The 26,948-nt window shown below is 42.1% G+C and overlaps 2 protein-coding genes across 9 annotated transcripts in view; one reads left to right on the top strand and one right to left on the bottom strand.

Moving 5' to 3' along the window:
* LOC122719342 (glucosidase 2 subunit beta) overlaps nucleotides 1-233 on the top strand; it is a 2,918-nt gene extending 2,685 nt beyond the window's left edge. Inside the window, exon 2 of the mRNA XM_043945081.1 lies at nucleotides 1-233. This exon is cut by the window's left edge and continues 1,291 nt beyond it. The gene's annotated coding sequence lies outside the window, so the exon portion shown is untranslated.
* LOC122719272 lies at nucleotides 106-26,948 on the bottom strand. Of its 8 annotated transcripts, none has more exons than XM_043944940.1 (10): nucleotides 26,597-26,948; nucleotides 22,679-22,904; nucleotides 20,240-20,393; nucleotides 17,831-17,914; nucleotides 17,479-17,562; nucleotides 16,159-16,215; nucleotides 4,400-4,528; nucleotides 3,789-3,849; nucleotides 2,392-3,701; nucleotides 106-2,277 (listed from the first exon to the last, which is right to left on the bottom strand). In XM_043944940.1, exons 1-10 carry the CDS (start codon nucleotides 26,931-26,933, stop codon nucleotides 1,858-1,860), a joined length of 2,862 nt encoding a protein of 953 aa, XP_043800875.1. In that variant the 5' UTR covers nucleotides 26,934-26,948; the 3' UTR covers nucleotides 106-1,857. The 8 variants fall into 8 exon arrangements, with proteins under 8 accessions (XP_043800875.1, XP_043800902.1, XP_043800893.1 ...); XM_043944967.1 differs by lacking the exon at nucleotides 26,597-26,948 and adding an exon at nucleotides 24,220-24,321; XM_043944958.1 differs by lacking the exon at nucleotides 4,400-4,528.

Raw genomic sequence — 26,948 nt, 5'->3', positions numbered from 1 at the left:
AAAAAAAAAAAAAAAAATTGAACTGAAAAATTCATTTGTACACTCACCTATATATACACAGACATACATACATTCATGCAGGAATGTTGAAAGAAAATTCATAAATTGCCACGTATAAAATAGATAATGTATTTAGTGTGTCGAGGTATTTTGTAATTTTTTAAGGATACGTGATTGGCGCATTGGAATGCAGGTTTAATAAAGAGAAAAAAAATTTTGTTGTCGAACTGTAATTACGATGGCAGCTTTATTTACATTAAAACGGATGATCTTTCTGTATTATATGTATATATATATATATACATATATATATATATATATATGTATATATAGATATATATTTATTTATTTATATATTTCTTTTAATTATGCGAATTCTTATTCGTTCTTAGAGAATTCTTACATATTAATTCAATTCTCTATTTATATTTTTATTAATCTAACAATCTATGCATATTTTTTGGGATTTGAGACGTTTATGATCAGCTAGAAAACTAAAAAAGGGATGTGGTCAAGAGAGAGGAAAGTGAGTTTCTGATTTATCCAACAATGTTTGCAACCAGTCGATTCCCTAATACTTACTTTTTCGTTAAGGCACTTAAAAGACTGGAAAGAAGTATCTTGTCTTTCACGCGGTGTTACGTGATAGAGACGATACGCTTTAACGTCTTTTCTTCACCCTACGATGAATCATTATTTTTCTTTAAACGTACACGGCAAAAAATCATGATTTTTTTTTTCATCTCAACATGGAATTTTTGATCATTTCAATAATAAATAATCAAAAATTAAAATCATTTATCGTGTACTGAAAATATAAAAAAAAAAGATAAACACTAGAAATATTTTCGATTTTTTTTTCAAACGAATTACTTTTAACGACGTTTAAAAATTGTTAAATCAGTATGGAAAGACAGCATTTTCCAAAGATTACCATAACGTCTCTAGATATGAATAATTTCGAACTATGTTTTTGTCTAACAACATACCCTGTGTTTGTTTTATGGCTCGCCTGGCCATTAAACACTTTGTAAATACGTGTCGACGCTATTTTTATCTATTCTCTTTTTTATATTCTTTAAATTCGTATTCTTTCTTTCGCGATCGTGTCTAATTCTGTAACGGGGTTTTCTTCTTTGTATTTACACAGTGGAACGAAACACGACATTTATTGGCGTCTCTAAACTACTGTACAACAAGAAACACTAACTCCTAACACGAGAAGAATTTGTAAGCACGACGCGCGATTATATTGCTCTGCGATATCGCGCACCACCTAATACTGCATTTTTTTGTATGATCGACTATCTTATCGTGTATGTGAAGTTTGTTAAGAAAAGAAGAAAAAACAAAATACGATTGCAACGGAAGAAGTTAAATAACACACGAATCGCAAATAATTACAGCTAATTACGTTTAAACACGTTAACCTTACAACTTTCTCGCCACAGGCGAACTTAATATTTTTTTTTTTTTTTTTTTTTTTTTTTTCTTTTTACATATCTCGATTCCATATCATTTTCCACTTGCTTCTTTCCTTTACTTTTGTTCAAGTTTACAAGTTTGAAACGAAGACATGTTTTATGAAAAACGTTATAAAAATTTAAGGTGAATAATTTTTATATTATTGTCCATCTTATATAGTCTTAACCAGTCGAACACATCTTCGTTCGTTATTTCATTATTTCCACAGCTTATTCAGTCTACAAATAAAATCCAGATATAAAAAAGTTTACAGAAAAAGGGGGCTTTATATAATTCTGATCATTTTTTAACCGCATCGATTCTTTTCCTATTCGTCTTCCAAAATGAATCAAACGATGCATATCTGTTAATACGTGTGAATGCGTGTAACGCTTATTTTCCGAGTTTCTCGAACATGATTAGCTTCTCCTTGAAACTCTTCGTATCCGTAGACACTTCGGATATATTACCGTTTAACATATTTTGTAAATCCTCGTCATTCTTGCTAACGAGGAGATTGTCAAAAATCATCTTGTTGTCTTCTTGTTTAGCGACTGGCGAGGTAGGCTGCGACGTGGTGATTTGTTGCTTTTTCTTAGGATAAATCACAGAGCTTCGTTGATTGTTGCCGTTGTCGGCCATTCTGGTAACTATAGTGATGGCTAGCAGCTGATGTATGTCGATGTTCTCCTTCGATTCCGATGATTGTCGCCAATAGAATTTATCAGGCGAGATCAACGGTTTAGAGTCTTCTGTACTATCCGCCATTTGATCCGAATGTGACATCATTAGGGATTTATTGGTCCAAGGATCCTGAAAACGGAAACAAATTTTACGTCTCGAACGTTTCAAAAAAAAAAGAAAGAAAGGAAATTAGAATTGAATTTGAAAATTGAATTTGAAAATTTATTTATCGAAAAATCTTACGTTCTTCTCGCGTCTATCCGCAACGGTGTCCGTAAGATCTTCCTGTTTCCTATCCTGATCCAAATCTCTCTCCAAACTGTCCAAAGTTTCGGTACTCTCGGACGATTTGTTCCTCCTCTCGGAATCTAAAGTATCCGTGCTGCCAAGCTCCGAACTCTCGGACGATTTCTGAAGTCTGCACGGTTTCCTTTGCACCGTGACCGCTCTCTTCTCCTCCTCCTGATCGTCCATCGGAACTATGTCCACGTAGCTGGTGCTAGGTATCCTCTTCGGCGCCCTTCTCATCCTTCTGTTCTCCAATCTGTCCTCCGACTCCAAATTATCAGAGCTCTCGGACGACATCCGTTTCGACGATCTTCTGCAACATTTGCCCAAACTTTCCCTCGCATCCTCCTCTCTCGACTCGCTTGTCTCGATTCTCTCGAAATCCTCCGACGATTTCGAGATGCTCTTCGACAACCTTCTTCCCCTTGACAAATTGATATCCGAGATGCTGCTCCTCTTCTGAAGCATCATCTCTTCAACACCGCTCTCCGTTCCGATCTGCTCCAACATCTCGAAGCTTTCCGACGATTTCGACATCTTCTTCGAGGATCTACGGGCGCGCAACTCGAAGCTGCTCCTTCTACGCTCGATCGACTCGTCGCTGGTCAACGCCTCTATGGCTTCCAAACTGTCGGACGACTTGGACACCCGGTCGGTCGATTTCGAGATCGGGCCGAGCAATCTTCGCGTAACGGGTTTCACCTCCTCGTATTCCATCAATTTCTCGAAGCCCTCCGTCGACTTGGAGAACCAACCGTTGGCCGACTCCAAGCTGTCCGGCGATTTCGACGATCTGTTCGAGGCGGATCTCCTTCTGGGCAGCTTAGACTCCAACTCCTCGAACATCTCTGTATTCTTTGGCGTGCGATTCGACGATTTCCTCGCGATCGATCCACGGATATCCGCTGTTTGCTGCTCGTCGTTCATCTCCACCGCGTCCAGACTGTCCGGGGACAAGGAGGCCACGCTCGGCGGCTTTCTAGGCAGCTTCGCTTCCAACTCCTCGAAAATGTCGGACGTGCGCGACAAACGGTTCGACGATTTCCTCCCGATCGACGGGTTCTTCGACTCCGTCGGCGTCGACGCATTGCTGTTGTTCGCGCTTTGCAGACTGTCCAACGAGTCCTCCGCTATCGTCGTGATGGTCGACGTGGGCGTGGCCGCCACTTGCGACCCGCTCCGCCTCGGAGGCCTTCGGTTTTTAGGCCGGACTGAAATTCGATGATGGGCCGCGGTGTGGCTCAAACTGGCGCTTTCCAGCTCCGCTGTTTGGACAAACAAGAATCGGTCTTTCGAATAAGAAGGTCTTCGTTTCTTTGATTTAAGCTGTTAAAGAATCTCTTTTTACTCACGCAAATCCTCTTTGGCCACAGGGATAACACGATCGACCGTGTCCTTCGGCGATTTTGAGCCCTGGAATGGAACGGGTTGATAATTCGTCGATTTATAAATTAGTGTTAGACGCCAACGATCGAGGAAGAAAAAGAGGAGAAGAGAAAGAAGAAATGGAATTACGAGTGGAATATTATTATTCGTGACACTTTGCACGCTCCGCTGTGTGCGACGCTGTTCGAGTCCAGTGTATTGGCAGCCGGTATTATAACGGTATTAACCACTATCGGGGCGAGCAAGTGCAGGCCACTTAACCGTGATCGTTGGAAACCGGTTGGTTACAGGTGCCGTCTCGAAACGCGTTTCTTTTCTTCCTCTGCCCAACGAGGAAAGCTTTCCTTCTTCTTCCTTGCGTGTTCGCGTAATACGTTTGTGTTCGAACCGTTTGGTAAACAAAGCTCGATACAACAAACCCATCCCGATCTTTACTACTCGAATCTCTCTTTCTTAACCGAGTAGTCTGGCATTACAGGTGGCACAGTTCAACCGTGATCGAAAGCGATCGTTACTCGATATAGAAAGGGGGGGGGGGGAGGAAAAAAGGAACCGTTTACACGCGATTATCGATTACCTCGATCACCTCCTCCTCGATTCGTGGGATCGCGTCTTTGATCAACGGCGGGATCCTCTGCCTCGTCTCCGGCTTCGAGCGTGGCCGATCCTCGATCCTCGAGCACGAACATCTCGCCGATCCTTTATCCTACACATTGTACGTACGCACAACGTGTCCAACATAACATAATTCGTGTAATCGGTGACGTTAGCGTTTAAGCGGTGAGTAAGGTGAGAATGAGGGGGAGGGGGGAGGATCTTGATCGATTACCTCGATCGTATCTTCAGCTCGAACCGATCGCTCTCGGTTCGCCCGAGGGATCGTCGCCGTCCGCCCGTTCTCCGATTTCGGTCTCGGTCGATCCTCGACTTTGCTCATCGATCTTATCGATCCGAACCCATTATCCTCCGCCTTCTCCTTGCAGATTTAATCAGATTCACTGACGCTTTATTACCAAGCAATTGGAATTTTTTAGTTCGCCGATCCGTATATTTTCTATCTCGAAGCTCGTCGAATTCGGCCACGGAGTAAGGAAAGTAAGATCGATCGCGTAATCGGTCGGAAAACAAATAATAAACGATATCGAGTGGAAAGGGAACGATAACGTTGCTAGTAGAGCGTTCTGGCTAGTAGAGATTCCTCGTTTCTCCTCTGTCGTTTCGCTTGCAAAATTTAATAGTTAATGACCGAGATATATATATATATATGAAAAGAGGATTGTGATAAGAATAAACGTTATTTCAATAGATAATTAATTGAAGTAACTTTGCTCTCGAAATTTTTACTTTTTACAACGGATTAATATTCTCGAGATCATCATAAGTAGCCACAAATTGAAAGACACAGAGATAAAGAGATCAAGTTTTTAATCCTCTCCAGAAAGAGGATTATTTGTTCTATTCTCACCTCGATTCTCTTTTTAAACGTATCACTACTTTCCGTTATATAACAAGAACAGAACGCTTCTTATCGAGAACTCGAAATTATTTTAATAATGACTCATAGATAGATAGATCAATAGATAATATAAAACTTAACGTATCGAAAAGAAAAGAAAAACGAGCTTCCAGCTGAACGGATCCGCGAAAACATAAAGAGAAGAAGAAGAAACGGCGCGACGCGACACGTCTGTCCGTCCGAATCGAGGTTAAGTTTCTCCCTTCGAGATCGATTACCTCCTCGACCGCCGCATCCTCGCGGGCCGCACCCTCTTTCTTAATCGGGGCTAAGATCTTTCGCTGCCCCGCTTCCTGCCTGGGCCTCGACCGATCCGGCCCGAGCCTGCACACAGCGCGCCTGATCGGGCCGCCGCCCGGTATCTCGTAACCGACCTTCTCCTTGCACCCGTACACGCCGATGCTGATCTTCGCCGCGGGCTGCACGCCCTGGTGATACCCCACCACGCATCGCGCGCCGTCCTGCTTCGTCCGGTCGATCAACCGCCTCCTCTCCACCGGATTCAGGTTCAGCTGCTCGATTATCGCCCGTATGTTGGACGATATGCTACCCTCCCGGCGGGACACCACCATCTTCTCTCTTCCTCTCCACGATTCTCTCTCCTTCTCTAACTCTTAACAATTTCTTCACATCGGATCCCCGAGAAAAGTTGGAAAAGTCTCTGCAATATTTCCACGGAATATTCGTTCGTTTTCCTTCCTTCCTTCGAGATCTCGAGAAGAAAACAAGAGAGGCGAACGATCTATTTGTGTATATATATGTATGTATATCGTGGACGATGATCCTTTGAACGAAAACGATTCGAGGATACACTTCTCCTTTCGGCCATTGAGAATGCGCGAATCCTTCGACCGTAGATGGCAGAACAATCGCGCCCTCGTTCCTAATTGCGTTTAACGAGCCAACTACTACCACTACCACCTAGTTTTCGCGTATTACTTTTCTCAAGATTTCACGACCGCCTCGTCTCGTCCTCCTTTTCCCTCGGTTCGCCTCGGGGACCCGTGTTTTCCCACGCGACCTTCTCTATCCGCCGCACCATTTTCGACCGAAAATTATCGCTATCAAAGTTATTCTTTCGCGCTGTTAGAAAGGCGATTTATCCTATCGTAGTGAGACCCGTAGTTTCGTTCTGTTGGGAAGAATGGCGTAACCTTTGGAAATGGCTGCGTCTTTTTTTTTTTAACTAGTCTCGGTTATTGGATTAGAATCATCGATCGAGGTAAGTTTCCTAGGCAAAATCCAGGCCAAAGACGTGCCCACGTCGGGCGCCCACGGTGTTTACCCAACACCTCTTCGCGGATCGAGAGACGCGAACGCTTCTATCGCTGCGAAAAAAAAGACTCCTTCGCGAGAGAGTTTTCCTTTCGTTCAATTTAATCGATTTTAATATATTAGGAATGTACAGGTTGAGTGGTGACTCTCAATGTGCGAAAAAAAACAAGAAAAAAATGTAAACTAGAACGTTTCGTTTCTATTGGATGCGAACGAATCATCGATAAGAGAATATTTTTTTAACGCGAGAAAATCGGATCGAACAAGTTTTCAACGAAATAAAATTAACTCCACATTTCTTTACACGTATGATAATTTTCTATCGATTTGTATCGAATTAAAAATTATCTATATTTTTCAAAAACCTTGAACAAAAAAGTTCCTTATATATTTAGCCTCCTGTACAATTCGTTCCCAATAAATAATTTTCGAATCCGCTTAAAATTTCGACGAATCGAAATATCTTCGAACACTTGGGGTTTGAAGAAGCGAGCGAATAGAAGATCGGCGGAATTTTCAAGCCACGCTTGGAACTACGTTTCGAACGGCAGCAACACGTTCGATCGTTTGTTATTGCAAAATCGGCGGTGTTTCACAGCGCTCGGTCACACCTCTACCACCTGCACGATCCGTCCGTTTGCATTCCAACCGGATACGCGCGTTGGTTGGCGCGCCGCCGGGTCCGGCGGAAATTGCGGAACGTAATAATTTTCCACGAGAGAAGAGAAAGTGACGTCGGGGCACACCGTGGCGAAAGAAAACTCGGACGGCGTTGCGCAATCGCGTTTAATAAAACGCGAGCCGGACAACGCGCTTCGACATCCGCCACGGCTTGGAGAAACTTTAAAACTCTCGAACGAAAAAATTGTCGATAACAACGTTACCTTCTTTTGCGTCGATGAATCAACGCAGTCTAGTTTTTCGTATTTCCCTAATTGGGATCGATCGAGGCTACTACCTTTTTCCTTCCTTAACGGATCAACAATATTATCCTGCAAACAAAAAAAAAAAAAAAAAAAAGAACAAAGAAACTCTTCTCCCCGCACAACAAGAGGTATTCGAATAACGAACAACTTCAGATTTGTCGAACTCGCGTCGCGACTAATTTCGAGGCTCGAACAAGTCGAGTCGTCCAGGTTTTATGGCCCGTCTCCATGGCGATTATCGATCAAACCGCGTACTTTATTTATCACACGGCTCGAGCACCGTGGAAACGTCGCAACAGTGCGCGTTTCGGCCCGACAATTTCTCGCGATTTCGATCGTGCAATTACCGGCACGAACGAGGGACGAACGCGTTACGAGCACCGTCGGCCGTTGACGCGGGACTGACGATAACGGCGGCCAGCCGCGAGATTAGATCGGCTCACGGTTCGTATCGGCGCTCCACATCTCTCCTCTCGCGCGGGGATCACCAGAGATCGGGTCTCGGAATCGATCTCTTGCGGTCCTCCGCCTTCTTCCATCCAATGCCCGCGCATATCTTATCGTCCCATCATTCTCGCTTCGTCCCCCCTCCCTCACCGCCACCGTTACTTTTGCTCGCGCGAGAAAAAGAAAATTCCCTAGCCGCGCTTAAAACACGTCCGTTCCTCGACGATTTGGAAAGTTTTTTGGAAATTCGAGGGAAGAAGTTGGATGGAAAAAAAGGAGAAAATCAGAAATCGAAGAAATCGAAGGGTTCTTCTCTCGACGTTGAAAATAATTCTTCTTTCTTTCTCTCTCTCTCTCCCTTCATGATCCTCTTAATTGCGGTCGTCGTTTCGTTTCATTAGCCAACGCGAGTCACGCGTTGCAATTCGTTCGCTTTCCATCGGGGTGAATCAACTTTTTTTTCAACAGGAATTTTGTTTGTATATACAAGAAACGCGCGACGGTGCGACGGTGTAGTCGATTTTATTGTTAAGAGGAATCAACGAGGAAGATCCGTGGTCGATCGTGAATTTTCACGAAGCTCGCTCTCGCATCATCGTTAACAGGATGTTGGGAATGTGGCACGACACGACATGACACGACACGATACGACACGACACGATGCGACGCGACGCGACACGCTCGCGTTTCCGTGCCATTGTCGAGCGACATGCAAGAGGGAAGAGAAGGGAGAGCGAGGAGGAAAAAAAAAAAATACGCGGAAAGAGAGTAAACGAGGCGAAGAAAAAGAGGGGAGGGGAGGGGAGGGCACGAAAATGATCCGCGGCTCGCGTGAAAATGCATCATACCGCGACGAATCGGGAACGTGGACGTTGGATGGTTTCACCTGCGTTCGTTTCTACGCTCTACGAAATTACGTTGCAATCGCGTGGAGAACCGATAGATAAACCGTTTCGATCGCACACTTTGTATCGTTATTCACCACGTTACGAAACCACCTTCCTTTCTTTTCTTCTTAGAAAATTTTTCTATCTATCATTATAGCAGAGAAAATAACAATTTATCTTATAAGCTGATATATCAGTATCCAGCGATTAATAATCCGCGAGTATCGGTGTTTTATTAAGGAAATATACGGGGAAGATGTCGCAAAGATAATGCGAGCCTTGTTCGAAATAGAAAAAACGAGCGCGGAGAATGGAGAAAGAGAGAGAGAGAGGAACAGGTCGAAAACTGTAATTACGAAGGTGCGTGATTTGAGAGGACAAGCGGGTCGAATGGAGGAGCAACCGGCACTTATCCGCGAGCGATTACCGGTTGCACCGGTGGTTTTCTTCCCTTTCTTCTCGCGACCTCCGTCACGCCGCGAGCGCGTCCTCAAGAACTCGTTTCGAGCGAAAGAGAACTCGCCCGGCGTGTAGTGACACGCGCGCGGAATACGATTTAAGGCTCGCCTAGTTCTCACGAGGCCGAGCCGAGCCGAGCCGAGAAGCGGTTTCGTCACACCGACTGGCTAATTGCGCGCCGGACTCTGTCTTTTCTCTTTTTCTTTTTCAATCTCCCCTCTTTCTCTTCTTTCGTTTTCCTTCTTCAACGCGACCGAGGCTTCGATCGAAGCGAACTTCTTCCCTTCTAATCGTCTTCGAACTTGGAATTTAATTTTCTTTACCGCAGAAATCTTTGAGTAAGGGAAAGAGGCGAAGATCAATTACCAAGACCGCAAGAATCTTTGATCTGGCGGCGAAGAAAATAAATTCAAGTTTTTCTTTTCAACTTCGATTCCCGAATGGAATCGCGAGACGCGAATGAGAAATTTTTGATTGGCGAGGGAAAGAGAAGTTCGAATAATTTTCCCTAACTTTTTTTTTCTCTTTTCGAAAAGTCCTCTCAAATTCTCTTTGAGACAACGATTTCTTCAATGTCGAGCTGCTCCACGTATTATGGAAAGAAAGCGACATTTATTCGATTAAAACGCTCGATTAAAACGAATATATGTATCAAGAACAATTATTTCGTAAATATATATCGTTTCAGACGCGAGAAGGGTATTAAAAGTAAGTACGGACGTTAACGATCGATTTCACGCGCGATACTGTACATGTATCGATAATAATGTAATTTATCGTAAAAATTTCCATTTATCGTAAATGCATACGATAAATCGATCGCGATCGAACGCGTCAAAGAAATGATTTATTTTCGTCCGATTATCGATGGAAAAATTCGTTATCGCTTTTTTTCGAATTTCTTTCGAGCAATTTAATCGCGTGATCTCGTTGAATAGGTATCCGTGGCGCGTCACGGGAAAGTGAATCGAAACGAAAAGAATGGAAAGATCGATCGACGAGGATCGACGCAACGGGTAACGTGAGATACGCGACGAAAAATCGTACAACCAGTTTTATATTTCAGTCTGTTGCCTGAACGGTGGTCGTCTCGTTTTTCGCTAGACGCGAGAAGTCCAGCGAAACGTACGTACAAAGTCACTTTCAACGCGCAGAAGGAAAACAGTTTTTTTGCAATTCGGCGAAACAGCCACGAATTTCTTTCTCCTGTCTCCATCGTTCGTTAACGAGATACTAACCTATTTCTTCGCTTCCCGACACCCTAACACCTTTCACATTTTCAATTCGTCTATTACATCTTCGGATCCAGCCTTTCACGAAATATTTCAATCTTCTATTCACGATGATCGATAACATTCTCTTTTCAAACTTCTCTTTTACGCGTAACGAATGTATAATTCCACTCGGTCGAACTCTTACGTTTTCTTTTTTTTTTTTTTTTTTTTTGGCGATTTCAAAGATATCGCGGCGAAGAATATTGAAACGAACATATCGTTCCGTACGAACGACCCGTAAAGCGAATCCGTGTTTCTCGTTCTTATAAATATTTAAATTGCGACTGGACGAGGCGAGTGGAGCTCGAGTATACACCGTGAAGTCAACGACACGGTTAAAACGATCGTTTCGCCTATGATGATCGAACGTCGCTTGTTCTCCTTCCACATAACCGACCGAGGTTAACCCGACAAAAATAACGAAATCGCGAGATCCCTCTATTACCATCCTCGATCACGATTGTCTTCCTCGTCGAAAAATCGAAAAACGAGATGACACGGAATGATACGAAACGTTCGCTCAAACAGAGAGAGGGGGAAGGAAGAGGAAGAGAGAGAGAAAAGAAAAGAACTCGCGTACCTACTGTTACAAAATAAAAAAAAAAAAAAAAAAAAAAAAAAAGAAGGAAGAGAGGCAGCGCTGCGGCTCGTTCCATCGAGCGCGTACGTTTACTGAAGCGAAGGAAAAGGAAGTAACGACGAATGTGGTCGTGGAGGCATGCTAATTTCCATCGTCGGCTCGTACCGACACCGAGAGTCGTTTATCCGGCTCTGGAATTAACCGATCGATGCGCTCTGATTGCCAAACGCGTTGCACCCCTCTCTACTTGGCTCCTGCCTCCTGCACGCGGGATGCAACGTTCGACTACGCCCGGATAACACTCGGAATACAATCGCGAATTGTCTCTATCCCGAATTACCTATTCCGCTTTCTAAAACGGCCATTGAAACATTGGATAGGAAACGGCGGTACATTCGTGATTCGATTCGTGGGAGATGGGATTGAGGAGGTCGAGGTTTCGAATTTGAATTCGCTAACAAAATTTCCCTATAATTTTCTTCGATCTCGTACTTTTTTCGATCGACGGATTAATTTGTTTTTGTTTCTTTCTTTTTTTTTTTTTTGTTACGCTTTGATCGATAACGGAACCGATTGGCGATATCTGAATTTATCGAAATAGATTGATAATCGTGGTAAGATTGTCTTCAAAGAGATATCAAACCTTTGGAATCTTACGTGGAATTTACGCCTTTACACCTGTCCTCTTACCGCAAATTTTTCGCAGCCATGCAAAAACAATATCATTATCGAAAATCTGACGAAAATACACGGAAACGAGAACGAAGCTATCATCCGTATATACACCACCGAGATCCACCATCGAGAATATTTGTATCGCGATATTTCCACCGATCGGTGATTGGATCAGCGATCACAATGGAAAAACTACATCGAGTTTGACGATAGGGCCAACGTGGTCGCGAATCCGGTTCACCATCGCGGTGAAGTGCCACCTTCCAACTGAAGCCGCCTCGACCTTCGTGTCGCCACGATCGATCGTAACAAACTAGGCGAGGGAAGCCCTTCGCTTCGCTTCGCTTCGACCCACAAGGGATCGGAGAGAGAGAGAAAGAGAGAGAAATACACGCGTGTCGCGCGCGGAAAACACGTCGTTTCGTACTGGCCGCTCGCGGCGGCGACTCTTCCTCCTCGGCTCGGTGACTTTCGGCTCGGCGAGAAGAAGTGGTAATGCCGGTCGTGGAGGTAGCACAAGTGACAGGGACGTAATCGTGCGATCGAGCACCACAGCACGAATCCCTGTTTCCGCGATTACGATTCGAATTATATTTTTTTTCTTTTTTTCTCGATCGTTGTTAATAAATCGAATCGATCTCGATTCTCTTGTTAAATTTTTACGTGTGAGAACAGATTCCAAATTTTCATATATAATCGATAAATTTTTCGATCACGTTGTGAAAAATTGTATATTGGTAAAAGAAAATAATTATCGTTGTACGTATTTACGTGATTCCAAACAAAAGTATTATCGGGTAAAAATCGGCAGTATTTATTTCGTGAACGTGTCCGAATGTCAAGTATATATGTCAAGTATATGATAATATACAAGAATATTTAAACGGGGTTTACATAACATGGAAAAAAAAAAAAAAAGAAAGGATAAAAGTTTCGTATACGAGGTAAAATGTGTACACCACTGAGGACTAATGACCCCTGACAAGAGAAAAAGAGGGACGATGTACGATCGAGGAGACTGATCTACGAGGAGGAATCGAATAAGCGAACGCGGTAACGGTGCTACCAATCTTGCCAGCTTGCCAGCTGTTCGCTTCCAGCCGAACCGCGGCACGAAAGCTCCCACTTCTATTCCGCCTCGGTCTGTCCTCTTACCTAGACATTCACTTCGTCCTGACAAAACGTTTCAACACCGCAGAAAACGTAGCAGAGGATCGGTCTTTCTACGGTTACGTTGCTTCAACCACCGATGTTTAGAAAGCAAACGGTCTTATCTTTGAAGAAACGTGATTCGATTCAGGATGTTCGGCCGTTATATTTTTTTATTTTCTTCTCCTTTGTCGTCACTGACCTATCGTAACCATTCCTTTCTCGTCGCTTCGATCCTTTCCATGACCAAATGGTAAATCGATATTTTTTTTCGTTCTTTGTTTGTTTGTTTGTTTTTGCGCTCCCCTCTTCCTCCCCCCCTCCTCTTGTATTAACAAATGTTTCAATAAGAAGAGTCTTGTGATCGTTCCGGATTACGAATCGGGATCGTGATTCCGTAATCCCGGTACATCGTCGAGACCACCGTGAATTTCACGGAATATTCTGTCGCAATGACGAGTCGTGCGATGCCTTCGTAAAACGCGGTTTCAATGATGATAGAATTTTTGAGGGAAAGCACGATGGAAAGTAGAAATTCAAGGGGAAGCAATATTTTCGACGAGGATCTTTGTTTTCGTAAATAAGAGCGGTATTTCGATACGCGAGCAGTTTTATTGGATAAACAAAGAGGTGGAGATTTTATTCATCGAATAAGTTAACGATACGGTAATTCTTCGCGAGGGTTTGTAAGGATTCGCTGCCGGCCTTGCTGGTATTTCGTGACGAGAGCAAAACGCAGTAGAATAAATGCCACGCAAATACCAAACTGGCTTACGGACTTGTGCCAAGCTCGATTATAAATGCCTTGCTTCAATACGCGATAAATCATTCGTCAATATTCGGTCCTTAAATATTTACGAGAACGCGAGATTTATTAGAATTGTGTGATTTCTGAATTATTGAATTCCGAATAAAGTGTATATTTTATTTTTTTAATTAAAAGAAAAACTTAAAACTTTTAAAAAGTTTTGAGAAATAATATCTTTGTTAGAAAGGATGCAGAGATAAAGATAAAGTTAAATTTTTATCGATCGAGTTAAATAGCGATAAAATTAAAATCTAAATATTTTCTAGTTTCACAAGCGTTTACATATCGAAACGAAGCCAGAGTATATAAGCCTTTTTACGTAACGAACAAAGAAAGTTTCTTTTCGCGAGCTACAAATCGGTCAGCTAATTTTAAACGCTTCATCTATCTAACTCTTGAGCGCAATGATTCGTTTTAAATTATAAAATCTCATAAAAAAAGAACTGGTACGATTACAATTGTAAATATATGATAAATAACGACGAGTCGGAGTCACCGAGAATGTTAACAAACATTCATCAGGTGTTCGTATCGATATCGTATTATTGCAGGTGCGTGCTAAGATATTTGACAGAAAACTGTACTATCTACAGATTTATTTTACCGACAGGAATTGTCGTTACTCATTTGGTAATGTTCTCAGTTAGCAACGGTTCACTCCACTTTACCGACCGTATCCGTAACGCTTAACGTTTGAATCGAAATTACCATGCTTTTGTTCGATACGTGCAAGATATATGGTGAATAACGCCAGATGTCATTCAGACATTAACAAATCTATTCGATAACGATTACCAAATTTACATTTCGAAAATTGAAGTTATCTTACGAATATATATAAATATCATGCAAATTTCTAGATTTAAAAGCACTCCATATGAAAAAAAATGAAACTTATATCAACTGATTACAAGCGAGGTCGTGCTAGGAATTTCATTAGAATAATGAAATTTATTTGCACGTGTCGTGTGTTGCGAATATAAATGTAAATCTGTAACGCGTGACAACAAGTGCAATTAGTCATCATAATTGCAAACACGATCGAAAGAAAACAACTTTACCAGCTGTGACAGTGCCGTGCCTGTTCTCTCGATTTTTCCAATGAACCGAAAGCGAGTTAACACGCAGAGAACCACAACTCGAAGCATTCGATGGTTCCATCCTCGCTGTAACGAGTGTTGTTCGGGCCAAGTAACGGTAAACGTTATATCGCGTCGTTCTCGTACACTGTCCTATTCACAGTGCGCTCACTCTCGAATATATTTTTCTTTTTTTCTATTCTAAACGACTGTTTATAATTCTTTAATATACGTACCTCTATATATAATGCTAACCGGTTTGAACGTATCTTCGAATTCTTAACCTAGAATGATTCATACCGAAACTTTTTCTTTTTCATTTGCGATTCTACTTTTTTCTTTTTTCTCTCTCTCTTTAAACCTCCGCATCACACGCAACACGTTGCGACGCTTTAAATGGCTACCAGATATGTAGGCTAGCATTACAAACGAGCATATACGCTTAAAAAGTAAACGGCTGAATCGGATAAAGAATAACCCACTTCTTTTAACGCGGAACACGTTCGTGGAAGCGTTTTCCGCGGAGTAGGCGGTCGGTGGTTCGATTTATATATACGGGTAGACCGGGCATTGTTTTAACGGTTTGTCGTGTGTCGCGAGCCAGACAATAAAAGCGGCTAGCAGAGATTCGCGATGGTACAGGCGGAAATAATAGCGGTGTGCCATGCCGGAGAAGCGGAGCAAGTCCAACGTGAGAGAGAAGCGCGGAACAAGGAGAGCGCGGCCGTAAAAGGGACGAAATACACTCTTGTCAGCGCTGCGACTTTTTTTGCGGGAACGATTTTATTTCGTTCTCGCTCGCACAAGCGGATACTTGTCTCTTTCCTCTCCCGCGTAATTTTACAGTCTTCGTTTTCCTTTTCGTATTTAAAAATTCCCGTTAATGGAACGCGAACGATCAGTTGCGAGAGAAATATTGCGTTCGATCTTTCCCATCCTCCAACCTCTCGATTCGTTTCCAACGTAAAACCTAGCCATTTGGAACGTTGGGCGCGCGATCGATGGAATCGTTTTTCCGACTCGTTGGCGTCGCACGATGAAAAACACTGAGAAACGAGAAAAATCAACGGATCTCCATCGGTCACCATTCGCCACCTGTTGCCCGCAGAAGTTCGCCCACCCCTTAATGCTGATTTACGATTCGACCATTAGCGGAATATCCAATGTTTTTTTCCCCCCTCTCAGCCTCGAAATTAAGACGAATGGCGGGATTGATGGCGGGGACCGGTGGAGATCTCTGGAGATTAAGAGGACTACTCACCTTAGCTTGATTCTCCTCCTCTTCTTTTCTCTCCTGCTTCTCGTGCCCGAAACGGTTCTGAAAATCGAGGAAAAAACCGCAAATTAACGTCTCGGTTCACAACGAGAAAATATATCAAACTTATCACGATAAAGGAAAACGAAAAATAGAATAGAATCTTGACAACCTTAAATATATATATTTAGATAATATATTATGTTATTTATATATATATATATGTATACACATATCGATGCCGTGAACGTAAATGGAAGTGACGCAACGAATGAAAGTAACTAATAACAAGTCACCGAGACACGAGAACGTATCTTTGAAACTCCCAGCGGATAGAGAGAAAGTTTTTTCCCCACCGATGACGGGACGAGCACTTCCTTCTTACCGTTGATATCTTGCGAAATTTCGAGATAACCGACGTTAAAATCGACACTTTGTCGAACAATTTCCTCAACGATCTGTATCTCTTTTCGGCCATATTTATCCGAGGGCGATCTCGTACGGGTCAATGTTTCATGCTTGTCGAGTCTTTGGACGAACACGAGAGAGAACGCGAAACCAAAGCGAGATGGAATTCTTCCCCTTGTCGAATATAATATTAATAGAGAACGCTAGCACGGAAAACACGGAAAGAACGGCGGCAAGTTGACAGGCGCGCATCGCGTACGCGACTAATCACCGAACCGTAGCAAAGTGCTACGCGATCACACCGATACTAGGAACGAAAAGTGTTCATCGTTGCTATCTTAGCTCGGCGGTTTCCTGCTGATAACGTTTACCGACAGCCTGAAACGCAAAAACGGCGCATGACGCGACATATGACAACTAGCAAAGAACGCTGCGCGCGGAATCTAATCCGTTGTATCGACAAATTCTTTCTTTCTTCTTTTTTTCTTTTTAATTGAACTATCTAACTATCTCTTCTCTCCATTCTGTTATCGCGCTATCAAGTTATTGTTTCAAGCGTCAAGATAACATTCGATAGAGGAAAATTCGAAAAAGCGATAAAACTCGATTTTTTTAAGAAGACAATGCCTCGTTAAGAAGAATTATTTCAAAGCCTCGATATATTTTTGTCTCTCTTTATCTTCGTCTTTTGCCGTGTTTGTTTTTCTTCTCGATTTTATTTCATCGAGATAAAAAAGACCGAGGAAAAAAATTGATGTCCCTCCCGGACGAGGTCGATGAACGAAGTAAAAGTTCCAACTTTTCAGACCCTTCTTTTTTATCTTTTCTTTTTCCTTTCTTCTTCTTTTTCTTTTTTTCCTATTTTTTTTCTTCTAGATACAAAAAATTCGATACTTGACAACGAGTCTCGATACTTACGTGCACGACGCTCGTGGAATCCGATGATGTGGCCGAGACTAGCTGGTTCTGGTTCTCTATGACCGTCTTTATTTGCTCGAGCACCTGCAAATATATAGCATATACGCTCGGCAATTGTCCACAAATGTTACTCGTTTAATTGTCGTCTCTGTGACCTACATTTCACCGATACCGAAATTGCCTTTATATATGAAACAAATATAACGAAACGTGAAATATAATATCTTTCGAATTAATCGTTTTCACATTTCGTCTTTCTACGAATTTTCTTTCGAAAATAAAAATGTAAAAAAAAAAAAAAAAAAAAAATTAGACGATGCTCGATCGAACGAAAAGTCTAAAGAGAAATTACCCGAAGGGATATCCTGTGACTCTGCACCACGTGTAGATTGTACTCCTTGTGCTCGATCTCGTTGCTCTTCCTCGTTTGCCTTCGCTGCAAAATAAAGGGAGAAATGGGACACCGTGGTCACGAGAGACCGCTCTTTCCACGTGTCACGTGCATTTCCTCGAACGCGAAAACAAACCCGTGACTTTCCTCGCCTATCAGAACGGAACCGCAGCCGCTTTTTCTCCCATCTCGCGAGAAGATCGATTCGACAACGTTTCTAAACCTTGATCCCGACCGAGCGGTTTCGTCGTACGCAAAAATTTTATCATTATTCGTTTCCTCTCTTAGATCGAATGTTAATTTAACCGTCCTGTGTGTAAATAAACGAGGGGGAAAAGAGGTAACTGTACCTGTGAGAAAATGTAAATAAATAAAGGAAAGTGAGTAAACAAGGGAAATGTAAATAAATAAATACAGGCGATTGTATATAAATAAATCGAGGAACGTAAACAAACGAATCGATGAATGAAAATGGACGAGCACAATTTATCAATGCTTCCATATAATCTACAAGTCCCGTTCACATGAATTCCATTTATCCGATTGTTAGTTACTCCACTTATACGAACCTGTTTGCAATGTAATATAATTAAGAACGATTCTTCTTAAATTGAAAAATTATTTTTACACGAATCTGAACGTTCTTATCGATTGGACGAAAAATCACAACTTCTTAAGTTGGAAAATTCTTTCTAAATTTATAATAACCTATACATCTTTTATACGAATCTGAACTTGTTATCGATTGGACAAGAAATCACAACTTTTTGAATTGAAAAATTCTTTCAAAATTTATAATTTACACATTTTGCATCTTTTTATACGAATACTGAACTTATCGATTGGACGAAAAACCAACTTTTTGAATTGAAAAATTCTTTTTATTTGAACGTTTTTATCGATTGGACGAAAAATCACAACTTTTTGAATTGGAAAATTCTTTCTAAATTTATAATCTATAATTTATACATTTTGCATTTTTTTATATGAATCTGAACTTCTTATCGATTGGACGAAAAATCAATTTTTTGAATTGAAAAATTCTTTTTTTCTAAATGCTCTTATCGATTGGACGAAAAATCAATTTCTTAAATTGGAAAATTCTTTCTAAATTTATAATTTATAAATTTTGCATTTTTTTATACAAATTTCAATTTTTTACCGATTGGACGAAAAATCAATTTCTTAAATTCTTTCTAAATTTATAATAATCTATACATCTCGCATCCTTTTATACGAATCTGAATTTTTTATCGATTGGACAAGAAATCGCAATTTTTTGAATTGAAAAATTCTTTTTATCTGAACGTTTTTATCGATTGAATTGAAAAATTCTTTCTAAATTTATACATAATTTCTAGCTTCCTTTTATAAGAAAATGTGAAAAATCACAACTGATAGATTATCTCTATTACCCTATATTTTCACGGATCGCTAAATTTAAAATCTCGCGTGAGCGATTAACGAAAGAAACAAACGATTATAAATCGGCTGGAATCTTGAACAACGTATATTCTCGATATTCAATCCAATCCGTCGATCCTCCACGGTTCCGTGAACAACATTCTCGAAAAGAAGGAAAGTAATATACGCGACCACCACAAATCGAAACCGCTTCGCCTCCCTCGATTTTCCGCGTACGCTTCGCTCACCGTGTCACGCTCGCCTCATAAATAATTCAACGAGGTGTTTCCACGTTTCGGTGCTCGGTTTCGACGCCCAAGTTCACGGTCGGACGATGGGATGAAATCCAACGACTCTCGAGAATCCTTTTATCGAGGGGAGGAGAAAGAGAGAAAGAAAGAAAGAAAGAAAGAAAGAAAGAAAGAAAGAAAGAAAGAACGTCGTAAAACTCGAAGATGAAATCACAGCAGCGACGGACGATTTAAAGAAAAGAAACCGCGGTTAACCCGCGGCGAGGAAATTGGAAGACGAGTCACGAGCCGATCCAGGACATGTGTAATCGTTTTAACTCGATTCACGCGTGCCCAGAATGCAATAGCCGGCCATTTACGCTCATTGGATAACGAGAATAACGCCTCCTCCGCGCCTCTGTTTATCATTCTCCGCGGGAATTACATCAATCACCGTGTATCAAGCAACGTGATGCGATATTGTTTTCCAACCACCTGCCTCCACCATTTTATCTCGGCTCGAGAACTGATCCCCCTCCCCCCGTGATTTCTCTTAACTATCTCGATCCATATCCACAAAAAAATCGCGGCTAAAATATCGAAAATTGGATCGAGCAATGAAATTCGATCGAGAAACAATTTTTTTTTTCCAATTTCTTCCTCTCCTTTCTTCCACTTTCCTATCCCTTTCTATTCGGGTACGAATAGAAGAACGAAGAGAAGAAGTGATACGAACCTCTAGGGTGGCCAGGCTTGCCAGGGAGGAGAGTGGTCGGGTGTGTGGTACCTCCCCTGGGAACACGCTGTCGTGCGAGACGGACAATTTTCCGGCCCCTCCTCTCAGCTTCACGAACGAATCCTCTATCGTCCCTGTCCTTCTCAGGAACACGCTGTGGAAAAAGAAAGCACGAATGAAGAAAGTACTCGATCGTGTCGGAGAAACGGAGAAAAAACTGTATTCGAGGGAGTGGGGTGGGGAGAGAAAAAAGCAGCTTCCAAGTTTTTTATAAGGCCGGCCGAGGCGAGTTTTAAACCGCGACGATCGACGGTTACGTTAGGTTTCGTTGCGTTACGTTACGAAAGAGTGGAAGGGTCGATCGAATTGGGCCGAGCGAGCCTCGTATTTGCAATCGAGTTACGAAAATAAAAGGGGAGCGGAGGGGAAAGGGGAGGGAAAGGGTGGGGGGAAGGATAGGTCGGCGCGATATCGAGTCACGTGTGCACGCATGTGCGGTTTTCGAGCGATGTTTCGACAAGCCGTGTGGAAAAAAGCGAAACTCGATCACGGTCGAATCGGGCCAAGGATAAAGTCGATCCTTCTTTCGTTCGTTCGCTCGTTCGCTCAAATTTTAAAGATTATTATCGTTAGCGGAACGATCGATATACGCTTTTCGGTGTCTATAACGGAGACGGAGAAGATGGATAGAGAAGGATGAAGGGAGGAGGGGGGAGTGGTAAGCGAAACAAAGTCGAATGGTTTCGACGATATTTACTGTTTAGAGGAGCGGCGCGAGGACGATGCCAGCCTGCACCTTTTTCCACACGGATCGCTCGTTGGAACGGTAACAGTACGATATATCTCGATTGCGTTCTTAACCTCTTCCAAGACATCGCGTTAAGAGGCACCGTTACTTTTCAAATAGTTGATCGAGTAAAATAAAATGTCATCTTCGAATTTTTTTTTAGTAAAGGCTCTTCGATTTTTATTTTTTTTTTTTTTTTTAGAATAATTTCGATTTAAAGAAATATATCTGCACATGTGTCCCTGGAGAAGTCAAAGGGTTAAGGTTCTCTTCTCGGAAACACTATAAGACGTCAAAAGATCCGTTACAATACTTTCGAAACGGTAATTGTCGAAACAATATCTTCGAGTTTTTTTAAAAAGTTCTTCGATTATAATTTTTAATTCATTTTAATTTAAAGAATTATCGACTTTAATTAAAGGATTAAACTTTTTTTTTAGGAACGAATTTACAATACTTTCGAAGCAATTGTGTTGAATGAAATAAAACATTATCTTCGAGTTATTTATTTTTATTATTAAATGATTCTCTATTAGTAAAGAATTGTTCGACAGATTTTAATTTTTTTTTTTACTTAAAATTTTAATGTAATTAAATTTTAATTCTAAGAAACGTCCGCATATGTGTCACTAAAGGAGTTAAAGGCTTAAAGGCTTTTTTTTAGAAACATTATAAAATGTTAAAGACTCTGTTATAATACTTTCGAAATAATAATTGTTAAGTAATTGTTAAGAAAAAAAAAAAAATATCTTTAACTTTTTTTTGTAAAGATTTCTTCAACTTTAATTTTTTTTCTTAGAATAATTTTAATTAAAGAAAGTCTTCGTATGTGTCCCTGAAGAAGTTAAAGAGTTAAACTTCTCTTCAATTAAAGGGTTCCGAAACAGTAATTGCCGAATGAAATAAAACAATATCTTCGAGTCTTTTTTAATAAAAAAAAGAAACTTTTAATTCAATTTTAATTTAAAGAATTATCGACTTTAATCAAAGAATTAAGCTTCTTTTCAGGAACGAATTTACAATACTTTCGAAGCAATAATTTATCAAATTTCTGTATCAGTAAAGAGTTCTTTTTAATTTTTCATTTAGAATAATTTTAAATTAAAGAAAATCTTCATACGAGTACCCGAAGGAATCAAGTAATTGGACATTTAACAAAAAATTAACCTTCTCTTCAGGAACACTATATAAGACGTTATCACACTTTCGAAACAGCTGATTGAAACAAAACAGTATCTTCGTATATCTTTTCTATTATTAATTAAATGATTCTGTATCCTTAAAAACTTCTTCTCATTTTTACTTTAATTAATAATTTAAAGAAAGAAACGTCCGCGTATGCGTCCCTGAAGGAGGACAAGAAGCAAAAAACGAACGAGAAATGTCATTCTCTCACGAAAACATTGCTGTACGATCCGAAATTAATCCATTTGTATATAATATGTATAATATATATAATATAATATGTACAATATGTATATATTTATAATATATATAAAATATATGTATAATATATATAATATAATATGTACAATATATATATATATATGTATAATAATAAAATATTATAATATAAAATAATAATATATTAATAATAATTATATATTAATTAATAAAAATATATATACAATATATACATATATGATAAATACCTCTCTCGATCGCACGAGTCCGTGAGCAGCTCGCTGGCGCTCCTGCTTCGAGCCTCCTCGGGACGTCCTGCGGGATGTCTGTCGGTGATCTCCTCCCTCGGCACCCGGACGAGCTCAGCTTCTCGCTCCGCGTTCGTGACCAGCCGAACGTCAGCCGCGCCCCGACTCTTGCGACGGAAGATCTTCCTGAGGCCTCGAAGCGGGTGGAAGCGGCGCTTCTTCGGCTCTGTCCGAAAAAAAAAAAAAGAAAAAAATGAAACGAAACGAAACGAAGATCTCGCGCGAAGAACTTTCTCCCGAACGATTGCGCAACGAACGAGATATTGTCGCTGATGTTTTCGAGCCGTGGCCGCCTGTGGTATCGATGGGAAGTGAAAACTCTGGAAGAGCGATCGAGAGAAACGAAACGGAATACCCTCGTCCAAGTTTTCTCTCGATTAGAAACGGCTCGCTCTTCCGTTTCGTTCTATTTTCTTCTTGGATGAAATTGCGATCTCGAATCGAACGACAGATAAATAAATATCGTGTAATTTTTGATAAATACGAGCAGGAGGAAAGACGGGACACGTTTTCACAGATAACACGTCCGATTAAAGAGATTAAGAGTAAAGAGATTATTAAGGGGAAAAAAAATGTTTGCGCGGATGGTAAGGATTATCGATCGAGAATCTGATAATCCCTCGCTTGTATTTTTACTTAAAATCTATTTTTTAGGAACGCAGAGTGAAATCCGCGTGGAAAGGGAATTCTTGCGCGTCTTGAAAATTAATTTCGGGACGAATTTGATGCGTCGACCCCTTCCACGTTTCGTCCGCGGTGGCCCACTTCCACGAATACCACCTTCCGTCCCACCCTTTTCGTCCGTTTTCCACGTGCGTACTTTTATCGTATCGATTCGTATATGATTCCGATGAACGAAGCTGGCCGAAAGCTCGAGCGAGCGCAACCCTCCTCTTGGGAATGGAAAACGAGAGGGGGAGAGGAGAGGAATGGCAGGTTATCGGGAGGCGACACCGAGCTTGCTGGATAAGCAAATAACACGAGTCCTCGAGAAGGTTGCGTGGCACTCGTTAACGCACGGATGCCTTTTAATTGCGGCGTATCGGAAGAGGGAAAAAAGGGTGGCGACAAAGAGGTGACGTCGCCAAGGTGAAAGGGGAACAAAGGGTATCACACTTTGAATCGTCGAAAAGGCAGGGAGAATGGGAGCAGAAGTGGAGGGTAGCGGCGAAACCCTCGGTCGCGATTAAAACCGCCTATCCCGTGTCTCTCCTCTCGAGACCGAGCCTCCATCGCTTCGTTTCGGCGGTTGGGATAGTTGCTCTCCGACCGATCCACTCCCGACACCCCACGTTCCGTCGATGGACTTACGTGCTCGAAAACCCTTCCTTTGTAATCCTATCCTTTGTAACGAGCGAATTCGCGCACACCACGAACGATTTTCGAGGAGATCGATCGAAATATTTCTATCCGACCGTATGTACCGTATGACGCGACGCGATTGAAACGAAGGAAATGGTGTAGGATGGTGTCTACGTTACCAAACAGGTCCAAAAGATCCTCATAATATTGCATCCGGATTTTTCGTATCACGAAATTTACGTTTCATAAGTGGTGTATGCACGGTATGCACTTAACTGGCTCGAAGATTTGATAATACGGGACACGATCGATAAGATTAACGATAACTCTATCAGTTGATATTCCTTATATGGTCGAAATTAACTATATAACAACGATATAATTTTTTTTTTTTTTTTACATCCGTATTGAACCGACGGTACCGAAAGATACTTCACGCTTATCTTCAATTCGTAGAGTTATATTTCAACGTTATCAGCTACGCGACCAAAGTCGGCTTACCGCGTCGAACGCCAATACTCGGTCGGCAATTTCACTCGGCCGATTATTGCTCCGATCTCGAGCTGTCGCCTCTTTTTCCACTCTTCGCTTTCACGCGGCTAATCGTTTTAATTTATCTGCAAACGAAAGTCTCTCCCGACTTAGCGAATAGTTTCGGAGCAATTGGAAATAATCCTATAATTCCTGATGGAGCACCGTGAAAAGTAACGCTATACGCGGCGTTCGAGCGGCCATTCATTTCGCGATTGACCATGGCCTAGTTTCCCGACTCTTTCTGTAAATAACCGTGTATGCGTGTTCTTACACAATATACCGACTGGGGTAACCCCGCCTTTCTTCGCCGAATTTCCGTTCGACTCGAATATGTCCCAATATTACAATGCTCATGGACAAGTCGTGGAATGGAAAAGGATATTATCCGTTGCGTTTTATTTTTCGGTTAATCGATGCGCGTTCTCGCGCTTTCTGGCAAAGTCTACGTCGAGTCTTCTTCGAAACACGGTCGATCGCAAAAAAATGTTTCGCGTGTACTTGACACTCTGGCGCGAGTGTGCTTTTCACGCATCAGTTCACGCGACATCGCTCAACCGTGAAAAATAACGTCACGCGCCAATCGTTCGACGTCGATCTCTCCGTCGGTGGGCAACAAAAAACAGCTGTTTCCACTGTTGGCGAGGAGACCGACTCTCGATTCCCTCCGTCCCCCCAACCCTCAGCGGACGTTTACATAACCGTGGCTTGCCTAATTTCGGCTTCGAATCGAACGAATAAACCGAAGGAACGCGGTTGCAGAGATCTGCTGATCCCGTTTCATCGCCTCGACGATCGCTTTACGGTCATCTTGCGTCTACACAGTGCTTCGAAAATACGCTTGTTATTTTCTTCTCATAGAATATTACGCCAAAATTTGATCATCGTATTATTACGTATTAAGATATTTCGCCAAAGTTGGATTATTTCTATATATTTTCGTAGATTCGATAATTTAACGCCTAAACAATTCTTTCTTCGGAGATAAAATTGCGCCAAAGTCTGATCACGCGCCTGTATCCGACTCGAACTCGTTAAACCCGTTCGATTCTATACAGAATTTTTCGGGCCGGAAAAATTCGCTCTGAAACGAAGTCGTCGGTTCGGATTTCGCGACGTTTCGAATTTTTGCATAAGAGATACGATTAGAAACGAAGGGAACGGGGAAGCGAACCATTTTCCATCCGCGACCAAGCCCGAAGCGCCACGTCTCGAAAACACAGTTTAAGTTTAATCGGTAATCAAGCCGGCCGATTCAGATATTAGCTTACGAGAGTTAATTTAGCCCCGAGTGGCTGGCAATTTACCGGAGGCTAATGAAAATAAAGAGGTCGTTGGACCCACTCGGAAACGCAATGTCCCGGAGTAACGGGCGACCCGGAGTCACGTTCCTACTCCGAGACGAAGACGACGAATATAAAGGGCACTCGGCTGGATTACCCTTTAATAACTCGTTGGCGGCCATTATTCTCGTTCTCGTCGGAGCGTTCTCGCGGCTCAACCGTGGTTCAACGGAACCAGAAATCTTATACCGGAAACTTTCACCTTAATCCCTCCCCTCCCTTTCCGCTCTTGCACAAACTTTTCCGCCGTGTTTTCTAAACCCGCGGCGGCGACTCGCACGCGATCCATCATCCACGTACAGATCCACGCGTCACAACGTATAATTGCCGTGAAGAAAAAAATTTCTTTTCCCGATTGAAAGAAAGATGGACGAAAAGATAATCGGAATGAACGTCGTACAAACGTTTTTTCCCTCGGATAAATTGCGGATAAATTGCGGCGGTTTACGTAAATCCGTTTTTCGCGGCACGGCTCGTTTCGCCGCGACACGTCGTAATCCGCGTCTCAGACCTTGAAAATACGATCCTCGCGGAAAACGACGTTTTCCAAATATCCCGTCTAGACGGCCCGCGCCACGACCACGGCCACGCGCGATTTAATCCCATCCCAACCTCGTATCGATGCTTTCTACGTGTTTTTTTTTTTTTTCTCCTCTTTTTCGACGAATAATTGAACACTCACCTTTCGGAAGGGGATCGACGCTGTTCTGCGTGGAGTATTCGCCGAGGCCCAACGTTCGATGATGTTGATGATGCTGATGATGATTCTGCGGCGGGGGCGACGCTTCTCTCACGCAGCCCATCAACGTCAGGGCGCCCCCGACCCCTCCGCCTCCTCCTCCTCCGCCGCTGCCTCCTCCACCGCCCCCGCCCCCGCCTCCATTGGCGGTGCTCGCCGACATTCTGCTGCTCTGAAACACCCCGAACAGCCATGTCGCCACGTAAGATTCGGTCACGCGTTGATACCACGCGGTCAGCAAGGTGTTCTCCGCCCTTTTCCACCGCTTCCACCCATCCATCTCCTTCCTCTCCTC

This window comes from Apis laboriosa, unplaced genomic scaffold, assembly GCF_014066325.1.
Source record: "Apis laboriosa isolate Shangri-la unplaced genomic scaffold, ASM1406632v1 scaffold11_cov152, whole genome shotgun sequence".
Lineage (NCBI taxonomy): Eukaryota > Metazoa > Arthropoda > Insecta > Hymenoptera > Apidae > Apis > Apis laboriosa.
Note: the sequence above shows the minus strand (reverse complement) of the source record. Positions and strands in the feature narration are given on the sequence as shown.

What these genes read in the sequence shown, in the direction of transcription:
- LOC122719272 (XM_043944940.1), bottom strand. Translation starts at nt 26,933, where the DNA reads ATGGATGGGTGGAAGCGGTGGAAAAGGGCGGAGAACACCTTGCTGACC. An exon ending in CGTCGATCCCCTTCCGAAAG is followed by an intron (nt 22,905 to 26,596) that starts GTGAGTGTTCAA and finishes TTTTTCGGACAG; the next exon opens with AGCCGAAGAAGCGCCGCTTC. An exon ending in CAAGCCTGGCCACCCTAGAG is followed by an intron (nt 17,915 to 20,239) that starts GTTCGTATCACT and finishes TTTATTTTGCAG; the next exon opens with CGAAGGCAAACGAGGAAGAG.